Genomic DNA, 17,662 nt, shown 5'->3' on the forward strand with positions numbered 1-17,662 from the left:
AGAATATACGCGATACAGTCATGTTATTCTGTCGAGATCAGTAGCTGTACACGATGGAGTGGTGAAGGTATGTTTGTAAGACTAAAACAACAATCCATGACGTGTGACGTGCATTCTGTCCCAGATCGGCTTAGCGCCAAGGCTAATTGTTGGATATCCATGGACCTGGAGACTTCTACATCTTGTTACACCTTCTTCTTCAGCGCATAGAACGCGCGCATGTTCTACAAAGAAACATGATAGGTCAGTGCCAACAATGCCATCGAAGCGATCCAGGGCATGCGATGCATGCCACACAATCAAGATTAAATGCAACCTTGGTTCTGACGGCGGAGATCCACCGTGCACGAGATGCGTTCGACTCGGCAAGGATTGTATAATAACACCACCAAAGCGGCAAAAGGATCGTGTAGCAGAGCTCGAAGCACAAGTTGCATCGCTGACTCGACTGCTGGAAGTGCAGAACATACAGGCAAACTCTCCAGTAAGCTCTGTGCCGGCTTCGACGTTCAGCGCTACGCCATCCACAACAAACGGGGAAGCCATGTCCAAGAAGCGACGTTTAGACGATGCAACTCCCCGGGAAAGCAGTGAAGAAACAGAGGACCCAGGTGGAAACGGGCTGCCTGGCCTTGATAAGATTCTGAAGAATGCTGATCAGAGATTCATTTTCGATAAGTATGTGCAGGGGATGATGCCAAATTTCAGTCCTGTGCCCCTTATTGGGGATGTCAATTACGACCTCTTCCGCAAAGACAGACCGCTGCTACTTCAGGCAATCATTTACTCTGCATGTCACGGCGTCCTGCCAGTAGACCAGCAAGAAGATATATCAAAACACGTGACCGACCTGCTCGCACGAAGGGCCACCGACAAGGCACAAAAGTCCCTTGATATCATTCAAGCTATCCTCACGGTATCCGTCTGGTTTCGTTTTCCTCGGTATCATTCCAACATGACCGGTGTCCGTCTCGCACACTACGCTCTAGATATTGCCAAAGAACTCGGCCTTGAAGGAACATGTAATGACTACGACTCGGCCATTACATCCCATACGGACAGCGCCGCAGCTTGGAGCACATGGCTCTTCTGCTACCTAATGTCCGCAAACATGGGTATTTTGGCCCGTCGATCCAACCCCATTCCCTGGACTCAACACGAGGAGATCCTGCTCATGATGCTCAGCTATTGGCCGCACGGCCTCGAATATAATCGATTGATTGCCCAATATGTGCGCGCTGAACGTCTTTGCGAGACTCTCGCAGGCACATATAATCTGACCGTACCAGACCCGATGACACCGGAACATCCCTCGCTCCAGGGTATGCTGAGCCAGAACTCGAACCTCCTTACCGACTGGCGCGTGCAAATTCCACCTTCGCTGCCAGGTCCTTCTCGCGCTGCCCTGTCGTTCTGGGAGCACTACGCGACCATCCTACTACACGAAGCAGTCTTACACACACCAACCAACGCAGCATCATTCTGTGCGCCTTTCACAGCAGAGAGACTGTCTATCACAGACTTTCCTGCGCCTGCACTCGTCACGTCTCAGCATGTCAACAGTCTGTGTGTCCTGCGCGACACCTGCCAGGCTTTCTCAGAGCTCTACATCGGTCTACCAATGAGCACACTTACCTCGCTTCCACCAATTCTCTTCGCTGTGCGGCATTTGTACAGTGTGAGTATTCTTCTGCGGGTCTACATCGCATGCACGGCGATCGGCAATACGTATGGTGCATACGTGGATGCTGAGAGTCTTCGAGTAGACGAGGTTCTGGAGAAGAATGTTGATCTATGTGACAAACTGCATCAGATTGACCCAAAATGTCTTGCGGCGCGGCTGAGTAGCGCGAACGCCCGGTTGAAGGAGTGGGTTGTGAATTATCGTGTAACACAAGGTATTGCAGAGCCCAGCATAGACAAGCCTTCTCTAGCACCCAATGGTATTTCCAGCATGAATGTCATGAATGGTGTCAATGGCATTAGCGAAGGCCTGAACGGGATTTCCAATATAAACGGATTCAGCGACGGCATAAATGCAAATGGCATAAGCGCTGGGTTAGATTTCAATGACCAGAACACCGCGCTCGACTGGACCGACTTCCCTCCCCTTGCAGCCGATCCCTTCGAACAGTATGGGTATGGCCTGGAAGACTTTTTCGCGGAGCCGTTTCCCGATTTCGGTACTTTCCGGAATAGCATGTAGACCGACCTGGCTTGCTCGAAGTTCATCGTTTAAACCACCAATTCACACCAGTCGGACTATCGAATATTAGCATATGGGCACAGGTGATCAGGGCAGATGATTGATGGGTGGAGGATGTCCCGAGAAAAGGACAAGTCTCAAAAGTGGCATGTGGATGAGAGCGAGCAAGAGCGAGCAAGAGCGAGATACTCAACATTGCAACCTGACCACTCGATATGATACACGACTGCCCAATGCTAGAGGAAGAAACTAGCATCCGAGCTCAGTTCAGGTCATAACAACGCCAGACGCAGTCCGACCAGTAAACACATCCACGCCGCAGTACAACATCCTCATCCTGCACAGCCACCACACAGCACACAGCACACCCCACGCCTCACCATATTCCCTCCGTCGCCACCAAAAAAGCCCAGAACTCCCCTCATCCACACGCTTCACAACAACACACACATATCCGCACGCTACCCAACCCCGCTAAACCACCATACCAACATCGGCAATAGATACGACCCCGCGCCTCCGCGCCGCACCCCACGCTTCCATCTAAAGCCTAAGCCCAATCGCCACACCACACCATATCACAACGACCACGCAACAGTGCGCCACAAAATAACAACTTCTCTGTTCCAGAGCCACCGAAAACCCACACATACCCGCCCTGCACGTTCGTAGTCTAGAATGTTCAACGTGCCGTACATTTCGGCGTAGCCTGGCGCATGCCAAGCGCACCTTTCTTCCCACATTCCCTTTTCGAAAGGGGAGGGGTTTGGGGGGGGCGGCGACGGGAGGAGAGTTCGTCCGAGAATTCTCGGGCTCGGGTTTCGGGGCGACAAATTTTTTTTTTTCAGGGAGGGAAAGTATTATAGTTTGTGGAATATCTCGGAGAGCATGGCATTCTGACATGCTGATGTGTGCTGACTGATTGAGGCTGATGATCATAATACAAACCGTGCTGCCTAATGTTGTAGGCCGTGAGACATTGCATCGCCTTGGTCTGGCCTGCTTAGAATATCTCGCCAGGGCTTGCTGATTGACATGACTCGGTTTTGGCATTGTGAGGGGAGAGGAGAGGTGAAGAGAAGAGGATAGATTGAAGAGGGAAGAGAGGAGAGTATGAATGTATGCAGCTAGCATGATATGGGAGAGAGGATGTTATGGGATTTTCGTTGAATGAGAGACTTGTCGAGGATGTGTCTTTACGTCTCACTACGAATCTAGATACTATATGGTTTTGATGGATGGCGGTGATGTGGATATATTGCTTGTATTTTGTGTTTTGGCATGCTATGGCATGATATGATAAGATATGATAAGATACGATATACCGAACTCGTTGTGTCTCATCTACGCATTAATATATCCGGGTATCGCCTACCGCTCGCTGCATGATTGCTCGTACTCGTAGTCATGGACTACAAATAATCGACGCACGTAGTATCTATCCACGCATTCATCGCGAAGCGGCTGAATCGGCCGAATCGGCCGCGTTTTCCTTGTACCACCTCTTTCACAAGCCCTGTAATTTACTTTACTCTCTATATTCTTGCCTTTCCCTTGCCCCTGACATGCCCTGTCATCATCCTCTCCAGCTCCCTCCGCGCCTCTATATCCTCCACTTCCTCGAACAAGGGCTCTGGATGCACGCGGCGAGGCATAGCTGGCACAGGCCACGCGATATGCTCGCGGCCATCTGGCGTCAAGGCCGATACAGGGCTGTGTTTTATCGGCACGCGTTCGCCGCGGCTGGTATCGGGGGAGACGGGTGAGGATATGGTAGAACTCTCAAAGGAAGTGACGCGAGAACTGCCACTAAGAGCGGCATCATGTTCAACGTCCATCTTCTTATGGAGGATTTTTCGGCTTAGCGTTCGCGTTAGACTGCGGCTACTCGCCGCGCTTGCCGAGCGTACTGCGTTGGCGACTCTGCCTAGAGGCGAGGGTACGCGTGTGTTGAACCATGTTAGATGTCGGGGGAGTGTGGGCGAGTCGTCTGGGATAGGATGGTCCATGCGGATTGGGACCTCTTGCGCTGTAGATGATAAAGATGGTGTCGGTTCTGTCACACCTGTAGGGTGTGCGCTGAGACCTGTTGAGAACTCTGGAGGGCTAGATGCGCCAGGCGAGGGTGAGAGCGGTGACTGGGTAAAGTTTGTGTGTGGTGTGAAGTTGGAGCGCCAGGAGGGCGTATTGTAGTTGTCGAGTATATCAGATGCTTCGTCCGGGTGATGGTATCGTTTGTGACGATAGTCTGGGAGGTGTTTTTGGGCATCACAACCTTCGAGTTCGGCTGCGTATGGGTATAGAAGTGAAGGAGACTCTTGGACATTGAGAGGGGTCGCAGGGGTGTTTTGAAGGGTTGGGTAGGTGTGTGTTGAGGACTTGAGGGGTGAGATCGTACTTGATTTGAGAGTTGATCGGGTATCGCGCTTCGGAGTTGAACGTGATGAAGGGCTAGGAGCGTGCATGTTCTGATGAGACTGCTTTGTTTTGAGCGGAGCTGGTCGCATTCCAGGCTCTTGTAGTTCGGGTGTAGCAGGCAGTCGGGTGGCTATCGTAGGAGAGAAAGGTCTCAAGGATACTAGATTATCTGTTCGGACATCTGGAGACGAGGCAATCTTGTGGATGGAAGGCTGTCTGTTCGGACGTGATAATGATGGAGGTGCATTCTTATACGAGATCGGCGACGTGGTATTATGTTGACTATCGACGAGATTCAGAGCGTACAGCCCACCCGGCGAACTGCGAAGACGGCGTGGAGCCAGTGGCCGGCGTGCAGTGTGGCCCGCATCTTTTGGAGGCGGTAAGGGAGGAGGTAGGTTTGCAAACCTAGGCTTCTCCCTCATTTCCGGTGTTTGAGCATCCGGCCGGAGAGGTGTGTGTGCTCGAGGAGTTCGGACTAGCGTTTCTGCGCGCAAGGAAGCTTGAGAAGGTGTCGTGGATCGAGTGTGATTATTTGTGGAACGCTTGGGGTAGTATATTGACATGGGTTTTGCGGGCTTCCCGATAGGGACGTAGGTGAAGGTTCGCATGTCAGTCGGCAACCTTGGTGGTCGTTGAGGTGACATATCAAGAGCTCCATCGGTATCATGTAGGCGGTGGATGATGGTAGACTGGGGCGAACTAATCTTGTCAAACGGCGGATATCGAAATGAGTTTTGCTGCTTCAATCTTCTCCTCCGCGCCTTGAACACGATAATGAGAGCACCGAACATTGTAATTACAGAGAAAGGAACAGCGACAGCGAGGCCAATGACTGCTGCATTGTCAAGTCCACCAGAGGCTGCCGCCATGGTTGAGGATGGCGACGACGACATAGATGGGGCTTGAATATTAAGAGACGTAGGTGTGGGCCATAATACGGTATCAATGATCAAGTTCGAAGCAGACAGCACAGCTGGCTCAAGGTCGCGGACTGCCAAAGTTGGGGCGGGCGAAATGGTTGATGCTTCTGCAATTGGGGTGTCTGCATCTACTTCTATGCAGTGTCCTTGAGTGCCACAGACCCAGTCATTGTCACAGTGGTTCGAAGTCTGACATGAACTGGCACAAGTAAGTGAGGCCCCCATGAACGAAGGAGGTTTGAACATACTCTCCCAGACAGTGGCCATTCCAAACACAGTCCGGAACGTCAGTAGGGGAACGAACCTGGACGGCAGCTCGTCTCAGTATCGATGTCGTCTGCGACAGGACCGGTAGCTCTTGTACTCCCCCTTCACAGCCATGCTCGAGAAGGCAGGCGAGAACCGGCCTGAATTGAAAGCTACTTCGATCGTCAGAATTAGGCTGTAAGGGATTGACTATGAGAAGGTAAGGCCGACTGACCAAGCAAAAGCACATAGTAAGACATGGTGCACCAGCAGAATATAAGCCATAGCAAGGAAATCGCACACTAGAAAGGATCCGAAGCTAGATTATCTCATATCGTAGACTTGCCTCGACTAGGAATGGTCGAGCCTAACAGTCGCAAGGTTCGCACGAGAGTGGCGAACGGGCCCGAAAGAAGTCGGTTACAGGGCTGAGAAGATGATGTTTGATGCTCGATTGGGAAATTGAAGCCAACGAAACTCGGGCAGAACGCCAAAATCGCAACAAAGGGGACGAAGAAAGGTCGCAAGTTGAGAGTAGAGGAGACGGCAGACTTCTATATTCTCGCAAAACAGCAGGAAAAGACGAGCAGCTTAAGAGGACGAAAGAGGCGGAGGTTGAGGCATAGAATCAACGAAAGCATCCATGTTCATTGACCATTTCGGCTGACGAGAGAGTGCCAGGTGGGTTGAAACACAGCCTCTTGAGCCTGCAGCCTCTGCAGAAGCGGTGGTCCCAACCAAAAATACCAACCGTGAGCTGCAGCTTGCATGGATCTTGGCCTGTTCCCGTCTAAAGCAACGACCCGAACCGCATAGAGATTACTCGATTCGATGCATCTTGCATCACATCACATAGGGCGCAGTCGCACATTCAAAGACACTCCTCGCTGCCCACCAAACAGACGAAGCGATCATGTAGGCACGACGCGGGAGCTTCCTTGGACTCCAAAGGCTTCATCCTTGCGTATGATGTGGGCAGGCAGAAGGTTCTCATCTCTTCAGGGGTGCTGTATTTTCAATAATCGGTAGAAGAGTTTGCTATACCGTTCCTCCCTGCTTTGCGCCACTTTTTGCAGTGCATAGAGAGCCTCGCTTGGCAGACTGTTTCGAATGGTCCTCCACCAAACCACTGCTGCACCTCTTCGGCGTTTTCGTCAGGCAGACAAGTCTAGATAGAAGAGTTTGGCAATCACACCATCGACATCCGCGCAGGCCATTCGCTTGATCGGCGTCGTGCCTTGTCATTGCATGATGGAGAGAGACGGAGGATTTGCCAATCCCCAGCGCCTCGTCTGATAAGAGACTGTACGGCAAGTGAATCCTATCGTGCATTCTTGTGCTGATATGCCGAATCCTGCGTGGAGAAAGCATACACTTGGGCCACTCCCAAAGCTTGGAGGTCTTTGTAGGGATGCGCCACGGAAGCCGCCCGCATGTGGAGTGCAGCCTAGAGCTCCAAGAACGGCATTCCACTTATCAAGGACTGACTTGTTCGGCGAGGAGCAGTGATCTTGATAGAAGAACAAAACAGTCTTACTTCCCATAGTGCAAAGATCTACTTGTTCCCTCGCCGTTGCGAGTAGCTGGCTGTAGGGACGGCATCTTCTTTGCGGAAGATGGCCAGCTGCGCTAGAACATCGTCGACGGAGGATGTTCAGGAAAATGATGTCTCAAAGGCCCAATCAGCTCGTGACCTGGTGCGGCAGAGCAGCAACTCAGAGACTTGCGAGGGGAGGACGACATGGTTCGAGATGCGTGAAAGACGCGTTGAGGACGGAGAAGTGTGTGCTAGGTGCCGATGATGGTAGGCGAAGAGTTTGCTAGGCGCCGTGGATTGCAGTGGTGTGCATACAAAAGAAAGCGTCCCAGGCTAAAGATAGACGCACAAGCTCGAGCTATCCTGACTATTAGAGAGAGGCAGGTCGAACCAAGCCCCAATTTGCATGTAGGAACCAGGTCCCGCATTCTGAATAGACTGCATAGTGACTTCTTATAATAAGACAAACTAGATGCGATCAAGTCTCGTCAGTAAACAAGACCATGTACTGTGTATGCACTGAAGTACTTTCTTACCTTTTCCCTTTGATTATTGTCACGTTTAATAATACCTTCCTTGCTTAAAGCTTACCTAAGGCAGATTCCAGTAGATGGCGGGGTAGTAGGGGCATGATGATATCTACGATTCTGGTACTGATACCTACACTACTATCGCTGTCACTGCTCAATGCATACAGTGCGCGAGTCGTGACGGCATCATTCGCCAATCACAGTCAGCCTAAATAGAGCTTACGATATATACATGTATGATGCCCGGCCTCCTACATGTTGCGAATTCACTCTCAATTCAATCTCTCTATGCTCTCCATCCCTCGCCGTGTCCTCTTAACTCCCAAGACCCCCAATATTGTGCCGGTTCTGCATAACAACTATCAGCAACGACCTCTCGGGCCCACTCGGCCTTTCTCCACAAATTTCAGAGCTATGGCCAAGGAATACAAGCTCAAGGGCATCGCCTCAATCGACCTGAAGAATGGCGACAAGATTGAGGCTGAAGTTGATGGAATCGAGGGCGGCAAGGTCTTGCTTGCTAAGGTGCAGGACAAGGTACATGCACTGAGTCCAAAGTGCACGCACTATGGAGCACCATTGAAGAATGGCATTCTCACACCAGAAGGCCGCCTAACCTGTCCCTGGCATGGAGGTATGTATACTACTCTGCGATGCCACCTCTTTAGTTTGGCGAGGCTAATCTGTGCCAGCTTGCTTTAATGTTTCGACCGGAGATGTCGAGGATGCCCCGGCTCTCGATCCGCTTGCGAAGTACGAAATCATAGAGAAAGACGGAGGTGTATACATCAAGGCTGAAGAAGCCACGATCAAAGCCGCTCGTCGAACCCTGAATATAAAATGCTCTGCCAAGGGCACCGAGAAGATAGTAGTTGTTGGTGGTGGCTCTGGTACTGTCGGCGCCATCGAAGGTAATTACCCCCTGTGGCATACTTAGCAATTGTAACAGCAGAAGCGAGACTAATGGCAGAGTAGGACTGCGCGGCGGAGGCTTCACAGGACCCATAACAGTCATATCCAAAGAAGGCTATCAGCCTTTCGACCGCACAAAGCTCTCAAAAGCATTGCTCGCAGACATCTCCAAAGTAGCCTGGCGATCCAAGGAGTACTATCAAGAATCGGACATTGATATCGTATCCGATGAAGCAGAATCGGTCGACTTTACCGCGAAGAAAGTCACTACAGCCTCTGGCAAATCATACGACTATACTTCCCTCGTCCTCGCTACTGGTGGCACTCCACGATTCCTCCCCCTCCCTGGCCTCAAAGGCGATTTAGGCAATGTCTTTGTACTCCGTGAAATCAAGCACGTCTCCGACATTCTCGCTGCAGTGGGCGACAACAACAAGAAGATTGCTGTGGTTGGCAGCTCCTTTATTGGCATGGAAGTTGCTAACGCTCTCGTGGGCAAGAAAAATGATGTCACCGTCGTTGGCATGGAATCTGAGCCCATGGAACGCGTTATGGGAGCCAAAGTAGGCGCTGTATTCCGGGGCCTTCTCGAGAAGAACGGTGTCAAGTTCAAGATGGGTGCATCCGTCGAAAAGGGCACCCCCTCATCCTCAGACAGCAGCAAGATTGGTGCCGTGCACCTCAAGGATGGTACTGTACTGGAGGCAGACCTCGTAGTCGAGGGTGTCGGCGTCGCGCCCGCAACCGAATACCTCAAGAACAACTCCGCCATCACCCTCGAAAAAGACGGGTCAATCAAAACGAACGAAAGCTTCGCCGTCGCAGGCCTCGAGAACGTCTACGCCATCGGCGACATCGCAACATATCCATACCACGGCCCCGGCGGCAACGGTGCACTCACCCGCATCGAGCACTGGAACGTCGCGCAGAATGCTGGCCGCAGCGTCGCCGCGTCCATCTCGTCTCCCGGCTCCAAGCCCAAGCCGTTCATTCCCGTGTTCTGGTCTGCTCTCGGGGCTCAGCTGCGGTACTGCGGTAACACAGTCGGCGGGTATGATGATGTGATTGTGCAGGGCGACACAAGCAAGCCGAGCTTCGTGGCGTACTATACCTCTGGCGAGACGGTGGTCGCGGTCACGAGTATGGGCAAGGATCCGTACATGGCACAGAGCGCGGAGTTGATGCGGCGCAACGCGATGCCCAGTAAGAGCGAGCTGGCCGGTGGGAAGGACATCATGGAAGTGAGCGTGCCGAGTGGAATCAAGATCTGAGATGGATGCGCATCTTGATTGGTGTGTTCTTCTGACTGCGGCAGGGAGGCATGAAGTGCACTAGGACGTCTCGTTAGAGAAGCGAATATGAAAACAAACTGCCCAGAAGAAGTGTATTAGCGCGAACAGACTATACTCTCAGTATTCGCGGTGAACGACTTCATGTGCATGTGCAGAGAACATAGCCTTAATGTGCGTTCTAACAGACCAACCAACATTCCACTTAAAAAACAATCAGACTGAGGTGCTCAGTAAGTAAGTACCTCACCAAACGCAGTACAGTATTCGAAACACCAAGTTCCTGTACATACCGAAGAACCATCAAATGCTTAAACCGAAAAAAACCGACCACGACATTGTGTACCCTACCTAGTTAAACCACCATGGAGCGCACTATCCCATTTAGACGCGCCGCGAACGCGTCCCTCCCTCAACCCGGAAAACCAAAACCCTAATTAGCATCCAATCTCACGCTCCTGCCACGCTGCCACGTGACACCCAGCCTCGGCACTTATCTCTTGAAACTACCCGGGGCGGCGTGCGTGCGTGCGCGGAATCTATCTTGTCTCGTGTCGTCTTGTCTTGGCTAGTCTACCCTTATTAGACTTATATAGGTAGATTAGCAACGTTAAACTTTTCCATCGAACACCAACCAGGCTAAGTAAGCTAGGTAAGTGAGCTAAGTGAAGTAGGTTTTTGGGTAAAGGGACGTGAAACTTGGGTGATTCATTAAACTTTGAGTTTGGAAGCGTGGGCGGTGCTGGGATTTGGTGAGTGGTGTATTGTGTTGTAGGTAGTACGACTGAGGGGAGATTATACTGGATGGTTGGGGGATGGTTGGGATATGTTGTGGATGTGATGGATGGAGAGGAGCTGGTTTCTTGGTAAATTGCCAGCGTCTGCGTTGTGGTTTGGGGTAAGTAGGGTGCTTGGGCAGGTACTACAGTAAGGTAGAATTTCTATTTTTGCGACGACGCGGTTGTTGTGGTGGTTTGTGTGGATGCATGGACATGGGGCATGGGCAAGGGCAAGTGCCAGGACTGGGCTGCTTGGAGAGTTAGGAATTAGGAATTAGGAATTGGGATTTGGATTTTGGAGTTTTGGGGGGGCATGGGTGTGGTGGTGTCCTGTTTTGTTTGCCCAATGCGCGGACTAGGTACTGTAGAGATGAGAAGGCGAGGATGTTGCCTGTTTTTATTCTTTTTGTGTTGGTGATGATGATGACGAGCAAGGGAGGGTGTTGCGACGATCGATCTGGGAGATGAAGTCATCGCTTATTAGAGACATGACCACGGTGAAGATAGATAATCATATTGAGTACAGTGCAGGGTTCACGAAATGTATATATCGCAATGTTGGCCCGAGTCAGAAGGAACGCCTGGTTTATTGGATCAAGGGTTTAAGAGATACCAGGTACGGTAAGTGTTTTTCGTACCTGCATTGATCATGCATGCTAACTTGTGTACCTAAAGACCGGGGCTCCGGGCTTTCAAAGTGTACTGTACTCCTCCTGCATTGCAGAAAACGGATATGCACGTTTCCTCGATCGGACGGGGCTTTGGCTTTTTTTTTTTTTTTTCTTTTGCAATGGCATGTGGTTTTTTTTGGTTAATTGTCTTTCGTGCGGACGTGTTGTAGGGCGATCCGAGCGCGTCATAACCTGCCGGGAAAAACGTAAAATGGGTTTCTGTTTCGGTTTCAGCGAGGAAATGCGACTGCTGTCCTGCCGCCGGGGCTTGAGAGGTGGGACACGGACAACTTTTCGACGAGACAGCGATGGGTAGTCAGGCAGGCGTTTGAGATCTGGAGAGAGAGAGGAATATGTGACGTCGTGATCACCAGACAGGAGCAAATGGATGACAGGACCGCTGTAGGGCCGTAAGGATGGAGCACAGGTTTGCGATTGCGCGTTTAGTCGACGTTTATTGATAGGTAGTGTTGCGCACTGATGTGGGTGACGAGCCATCACCGAACTACAGATGGATGGATGGATGGATGGATGACAGTGGCATACTGCTATTAATTATACTGTTCTCGCTCTGGACCGGTCACTCCGCCGGTTGGGCGGGAAAAAGTAAATTGCCTATCAATCTTGCAACGGCTTTGGGTCCGACGAGGCTTGGCTGCTTCAGCGTGATTGAAGTGAGTGTCGACAGACATGTTTGAGTGTTTGTGATGCTGGCGAACGATGGAGTCCTCCTACAAGCAATGATTGCAGACGTGCGCGCAGTGGCGTCATGAGGCAGCCCGCCATGATGGGATAGAGGCCCTGTCCGCAGCCTGTCGACGACGTAGGCGAGATTGACGGACGGGAATGTAAGGAGATTTGGTGTTGTTGTTGACTCTGCGCAGTGTCTGGCCTGTGTCCAGCTCAGCACAGACAGGCGTAGGCGCAGGAACAGGCTCAGGCACAGACTTCACGCTCAGGGCTCAGGCACCACTATTTTAATTAATTCTTAGTCTATCACTGTCTATTGCTGTCTATTACTGGCACAGCGAGGAGGATGAAGGACACGGCGAGAGCGGCCGAGCGCCGGCCGTAGCTTGCTCACTACGCTTGACGGTCTACACTATACGCTGCCCAGTCTTCATTCTACCCAGCTAATGGCCTCCCAGTCTCTCTCTCTGTAACTGACTTGCTTCACACTCGCACACTCACACACACACACACCCGGTCGACCGTTTCAAGCGCCTCCTTTTTTTCCCTTTTCTGTCGTCGTCGCTCTCCACCCTACTGTCGCTCTCTCTCCTGGCGCGCCCCAAATTAGCACTTCCACCACCCTCACACTACTGCTGTCCTGCTGTCCTGCATCGCTTTTACCTCTTTACCGCTTCCGTTGACGTTTCGTGTCTCTCTCTCTCTCTCAACTCTCTGACACTCCTCCCTCTCTCCCAATCTCACCTTCATTTGCCCTCAATTCGTGTTGCGTCGCCTGATTAGGGCGCTCATCACGCTTGGCTACTGTTGTTGTCCTCCCTCTCCTCCACTCCTGTCCCAAGGTTCTGCCGCCGCGCGAGAACAACAACACGCTTGTGCCAAGTAGCAGCTGCCCCAGCTCCCGACCTACCGCGCTTCAGCTTCATGTGAAGGAGCCGCGACTGCGACAAAACAACTTATCCTCCTTCCAACCACTCCGACATACAATACCCTTGCGAAGACGCGCAGCACATACACAGAGAAGAGTCTTTGTCTATTACTGGCTGCTTCGAGCCCGCTATCATCAGCCTTTGTTGTCCTCTACATTCCAGTACTCCACTACCATTTCGCTCCGGCACTCCTTGCGTGCCGGCGATAAACAATCATCCACGCATCTTTTTCTCACCTACGCCTTCATGCAAAACATTCCGTCCACAAACCCAATCTCGCCCTCGACCACACTTCAGCTCTCACTAGCTTCACCTCTCATCCGTGGTACCGCTACTTCCTCTACCAACTCTGCTCTCGACTTATCTGAGCCGTGAGAGTCGCTGCTGAGCATGTCTTCGGCAGCCGTTCAGGCCAACTCACCTGCCGTGTCAAACCGTCAGTACCCACAGTCTTCTCACCAGCGCGACCAGTATTACAGTGCTCAATCGGGCAATGTAGCTTCAAGTCCACAGGCATCCAGAAAACCCTCAAGACGTCCCAGCGGCAATGGCAGCGTGCCAAATACCCCGACTGCTACCCAATACAATCAATCTCCATCCGCCTCTAGTGCGAGTATGACAACTCCACGCGCACACCCTCTACCGCCATCGTCCGTCCACGCTTCTCCGGCATTTTCTGGATCCACTACCGCTAGCGGACCGAACGTACCTCAACGAACCTCATCTCACCAACAGAGTCAGACGCGCGACAACACACACAATACCGAGCAGTTCAGAAACATGAGCCTAGATGACGGCCAAGCTGCGGGGAGTCAATCCCGCAGACAAGGTCACTCATCTTCAGGCAATGGGTCTTCAGCTAGAACTAAGCAGTCGCCAGGTCACAGCCGCTCAGCAACTGCTGTTGCAACACCTCCGGCAAACCTTCCCCGTGAGGACAGCACCATCATCAACCGTGTCATCACCTCCGATCCCAACGAAGACATTGCACGCGAGAAGGCCCGTCAAGCTGAGGCAAGAGGTCAAGCTCCGGTTGATATTGATGCATCATCAAGTGGCCTTGGCCTGGTAGGTAGCGAGGGTGTAGATGATGGTGGTCGTGGAGGCGCCAGGAGACAAGATCACTCCAAATCGGACAGACGATCAAAAGAGACAAGATTCGGTGACTACATACTCGGCCAGACTCTTGGTGAGGGAGAGTTTGGCAAGGTCAAGATGGGCTGGAAAAAAGAAGGTGGTGTCCAGGTTGCAATCAAGCTCATTCGGAGGGATGCGTTGGGCACAAACCCCAGTCGTTTACCGAAGATCTATCGCGAAATCTCAATCTTGCGTGGCTTGCAGCACCCGAACATCGTACGGCTACACGAGATGGTTGAGACCGAGCGACATATTGGTATCATACTTGAATATGCGTCTGGCGGAGAGCTTTTCGACTACATCCTCACCCATCGTTACTTGAAGGACAATGCCGCAAGGCGACTCTTCGCTCAGCTTGTTTCTGGGGTAGGATACTTACACAAGCGAGGAATCGTCCATCGCGACCTGAAGTTGGAGAACTTGATGCTCGACCGCAATCGTAACATCATCATTACCGATTTCGGCTTTGCAAACACGTTTAATCCGACCGAAGATCTCGGCGATGAAATTGAATACAATCTGTCCAACAGAGATTTCGTGAAGAAGATGGGCTTAGAGCAGCTCCGCACGGATGGCACGAGACGAGGTGATCTCATGCAGACAAGTTGTGGTAGTCCATGCTATGCAGCACCAGAACTTGTCGTGAGTGACTCTCTGTACACTGGCAGGAAGGTCGATGTATGGAGCTGTGGTGTAATATTGGTAAGCCGTTGTCAATGTTCGTGTGCACGCCTTAAAAAAATAACATCAACCACAGTACGCCATGCTCGCCGGGTATCTTCCGTTCGACGACGATCCAGCGAATCCCGAGGGCGACAACATCAATCTGCTCTACAAATACATTGTATCAACACCACTTACGTTCCCAGAATATGTCACACCACATGCAAGAGACTTACTGAAGAGGATACTTGTTCCGGACCCAAGAAAGCGGGCGGATCTATTCGAGGTGGCCCGTCACAGTTGGTTGAGCGAATTCGCACACGTCGTTGGATTCATCACCAGCAGCACCACGACGACCAGCGATATCGCCAACACCACTGTTCCCGCACGTACGTCTACCAGCGTCCAGCAACCAGCTCAAACTGACGGCTTCTTAGAAGATCCATACGAACCACCAATGCTTACGCGCAGTGCGTCTGTTCGTGAACCTACCAAACCACAATCTGCACACAACACAACAGTTGGGGGATTGCAGAAACCTCAGGGCAGTGTTGATCCGAATGCAGAGAGCAAGACTAGGGATCCAAGAGATGCCAAACGGCGTACCGTACAGGTCGAATATGTTGCTCCTCAAAGGGAGACAGCTCGCGAACACAGTTCCCCTGCAACTGCCACAAGTAACGGTACTCCCCGGACGAGACAAAGAGCGGACCAAGGCCCAACCGAAGTTTCAGCAACGTACCAGTCTAGCTCACGCCAAACTGCTCAACGATCTTCTTCTGGTGCCGCACCGCCTTCAAGTCGTGTGGCCTCCGAGTCGATTGCATTCGGTAGCGCACCCCATCACTCTGCCATGCCGACTACATCCAATACGAGACCTGCTACTGGCGGTTCTATGGGTGCCACTGGCAGACTCCCGTCGCGTGGAAACTCTTACGGTCAGCCAGCTGCTGCGACAGTCGCGCCTACGAATGCACAGGGACGCTTCTCTCAGCCAAAAGGCAAGCGATATGTCATTTCGGCGCCGATGCCACAAGACGGTGGAAACGAGTCGGCAATGGGCAGGCCTAGTACACAGCGTATGCCGTCTCACGACGCTCGTCAAGAACCAACGTCGGAGCATCGGAGCTCACACAGACGGTCGAATACGGTTGGTGGTATAAGCGAAAAGATCTTTGGGCGTGCTCCTTCAATGTTTGGTGGACGGCCATCTGTAGAGCAAGGCAACCGGGAGAATAAGAAATACCCTCCGACGAGCATGGCCGCGCCCATTCCTAATGACCCAGATGCCCCGCGCCAATCTATCGAGTCAAGCCGTCGCACTTCATTCGGATTCAACAGGAGGAGCAATGATACAAACTCGAAGCCTGAGCGCCAATCGAGAAGATTTTCTCTCATACCAAACATCAAAAATGCCTTTGGCGGTAGTAGCAAGTCTCAAGACCCGCCATCTTCATCGCACTCTGCCGATCCCCGACGATCGCAGGCACCTCGTAGTCGTGGACAGAGTCGCCCAAATACCACCCACGTTGCTTATGGATCCGCTGCATCGAGATCTCCGAGCCAGAGTACGACTGGAAGCACTATACCAGTTCTGTATGATGGAAATCGAGAAAGTCCACCTAGCCAGATGCGCGAATCCCGGATTGCACCTACCTCTGCTCCCTCTCAGCAGACTCAGTTTTCATCGAACTATGCTCACTACGACCGCGACGCAAGGTATTACAACCAGGCAAATGACAGTGAAGCATCTCAGCCCGTAGTAGGACGACCACAATATCCTGCTGGTTTCAACACCAGCGAGACACTCCCATCCCAGCGTGATCGGCCGGGTGTCCTGCAAAAGAATCGCAAGTTTGCAGAGGAGCAAGGTCCAGCAGGCCATGGCGCCAGTTCCAATAGCTCTAGACGGGTCACCGATTGGTTCAGACGGATCGGAAGACAGAGGACGAGAGAGGAGCGGTGATGTAAGAAAGGAAGAGGGCCAGGGAAGAAAAGACAGCGCAAGTAAGCTTTTAATAGACGCAGGTTTGTTGGCGAATATCTCGGCCAACACATTCCCACCTTTCGACACTGGGCGAGGACAGCAGGTCACAGCATATTTCGAGTCTGCGCGAGCCGGTAAGACGGCATTCTTTTTTGCATTCGGGTGGCGCAACATCTGCTTTGACCGGATTCGCAGAGGCTGTTTCATGCACAATCACATCACATACCTTGTAATCACTTGCGCATATATACTGAGGCTTGAATTCGAGCTTGAGCTGTGGCAAGAAGAGGTGCAGCTCGGGCCTGTCTGATGGGTCTGCGATCGTTGATGGTCGCCTTTTTATTGTTGTATCTTTGAGCTTTTACTATTATACCTATAGCCTGCACTACGCCGTTAATTGGCATGGTCTCGTACTTTGCTTTGTCGTGACCCTGGTGATGTGCTGGTCTTTATGTCGAGCTTGTAAAATACCTCGTTAGACTCGCATCGTCTTAGAAAATGTATTGTGAATCAAATGCAAATGTTCCTCTGGTGATCTCTCCCTTCTTTCCAATTTTGATGATGCCATCACACGCTAGATCGACACAGGCTTGGCACCACCCTACTTGCCCATTCCTTCACAACAACTGCATCCATGTCATTTCATCTGCCCACCAATTCTATCGTATCTCTTTCTGCAGAGCTGGTCTCTGAGGGCTACTCATGGATCTTGGCCATTTGTGCTGGAATAAATCAACGGACTGTG

The 17,662-nt window shown here is 51.8% G+C and overlaps 7 protein-coding genes across 7 annotated transcripts; 3 read left to right on the forward strand and 4 right to left on the reverse strand.

Moving 5' to 3' along the window:
* The first annotated feature begins 190 nt into the window (after window positions 1–190).
* On the forward strand, window positions 191–2,217 carry EJ05DRAFT_363421 (uncharacterized protein). Its single transcript, XM_033741091.1, has one exon. It carries the CDS (start codon window positions 257–259, stop codon window positions 2,204–2,206), a length of 1,950 nt encoding a protein of 649 aa, XP_033601207.1. The 5' UTR covers window positions 191–256; the 3' UTR covers window positions 2,207–2,217.
* A 388-nt stretch (window positions 2,218–2,605) lies between these two features.
* On the reverse strand, window positions 2,606–3,540 carry EJ05DRAFT_363419 (uncharacterized protein). Its single transcript, XM_033741090.1, has one exon. It carries the CDS (start codon window positions 3,338–3,340, stop codon window positions 2,750–2,752), a length of 591 nt encoding a protein of 196 aa, XP_033601208.1. The 5' UTR covers window positions 3,341–3,540; the 3' UTR covers window positions 2,606–2,749.
* A 201-nt stretch (window positions 3,541–3,741) lies between these two features.
* On the reverse strand, window positions 3,742–5,521 carry EJ05DRAFT_538071 (uncharacterized protein; the record flags this gene model as incomplete). Its single annotated transcript, XM_033749428.1, has 1 exon — window positions 3,742–5,521. A coding segment is annotated over one exon (1,780 nt), but the record flags the coding sequence as incomplete, so codon positions are not given.
* Window positions 5,522–6,551: 1,030 nt separating this feature from the next.
* Window positions 6,552–7,620, reverse strand: EJ05DRAFT_476073 (uncharacterized protein). The gene has a single exon (XM_033743948.1). It carries the CDS (start codon window positions 7,335–7,337, stop codon window positions 7,035–7,037), a length of 303 nt encoding a protein of 100 aa, XP_033601210.1. The 5' UTR covers window positions 7,338–7,620; the 3' UTR covers window positions 6,552–7,034.
* A 654-nt stretch (window positions 7,621–8,274) lies between these two features.
* On the forward strand, window positions 8,275–10,043 carry EJ05DRAFT_492878 (rubredoxin-NAD(+) reductase; the record flags this gene model as incomplete). Its single annotated transcript, XM_033746066.1, has 3 exons — window positions 8,275–8,494; window positions 8,553–8,771; window positions 8,836–10,043. 3 exons carry the CDS (start codon window positions 8,275–8,277, stop codon window positions 10,041–10,043), a joined length of 1,647 nt encoding a protein of 548 aa, XP_033601211.1.
* A 1,455-nt stretch (window positions 10,044–11,498) lies between these two features.
* EJ05DRAFT_363446 (uncharacterized protein) lies at window positions 11,499–12,347 on the reverse strand. Its single transcript, XM_033741093.1, has one exon. It carries the CDS (start codon window positions 12,007–12,009, stop codon window positions 11,533–11,535), a length of 477 nt encoding a protein of 158 aa, XP_033601212.1. The 5' UTR covers window positions 12,010–12,347; the 3' UTR covers window positions 11,499–11,532.
* Window positions 12,348–13,520: 1,173 nt separating this feature from the next.
* Window positions 13,521–17,023, forward strand: EJ05DRAFT_528070 (Pkinase-domain-containing protein; the record flags this gene model as incomplete). The annotated part of the gene is made up of 2 exons (XM_033748900.1): window positions 13,521–14,969; window positions 15,025–17,023. 2 exons carry the CDS (start codon window positions 13,521–13,523, stop codon window positions 16,894–16,896), a joined length of 3,321 nt encoding a protein of 1,106 aa, XP_033601213.1. The 3' UTR covers window positions 16,897–17,023.
* Between the last annotated feature and the right edge of the window lie 639 nt (window positions 17,024–17,662).

Source organism: Pseudovirgaria hyperparasitica (assembly GCF_010093815.1).
Source record: "Pseudovirgaria hyperparasitica strain CBS 121739 unplaced genomic scaffold EJ05scaffold_7, whole genome shotgun sequence".
NCBI classification, from domain to species: domain Eukaryota; kingdom Fungi; phylum Ascomycota; class Dothideomycetes; order Acrospermales; family Acrospermaceae; genus Pseudovirgaria; species Pseudovirgaria hyperparasitica.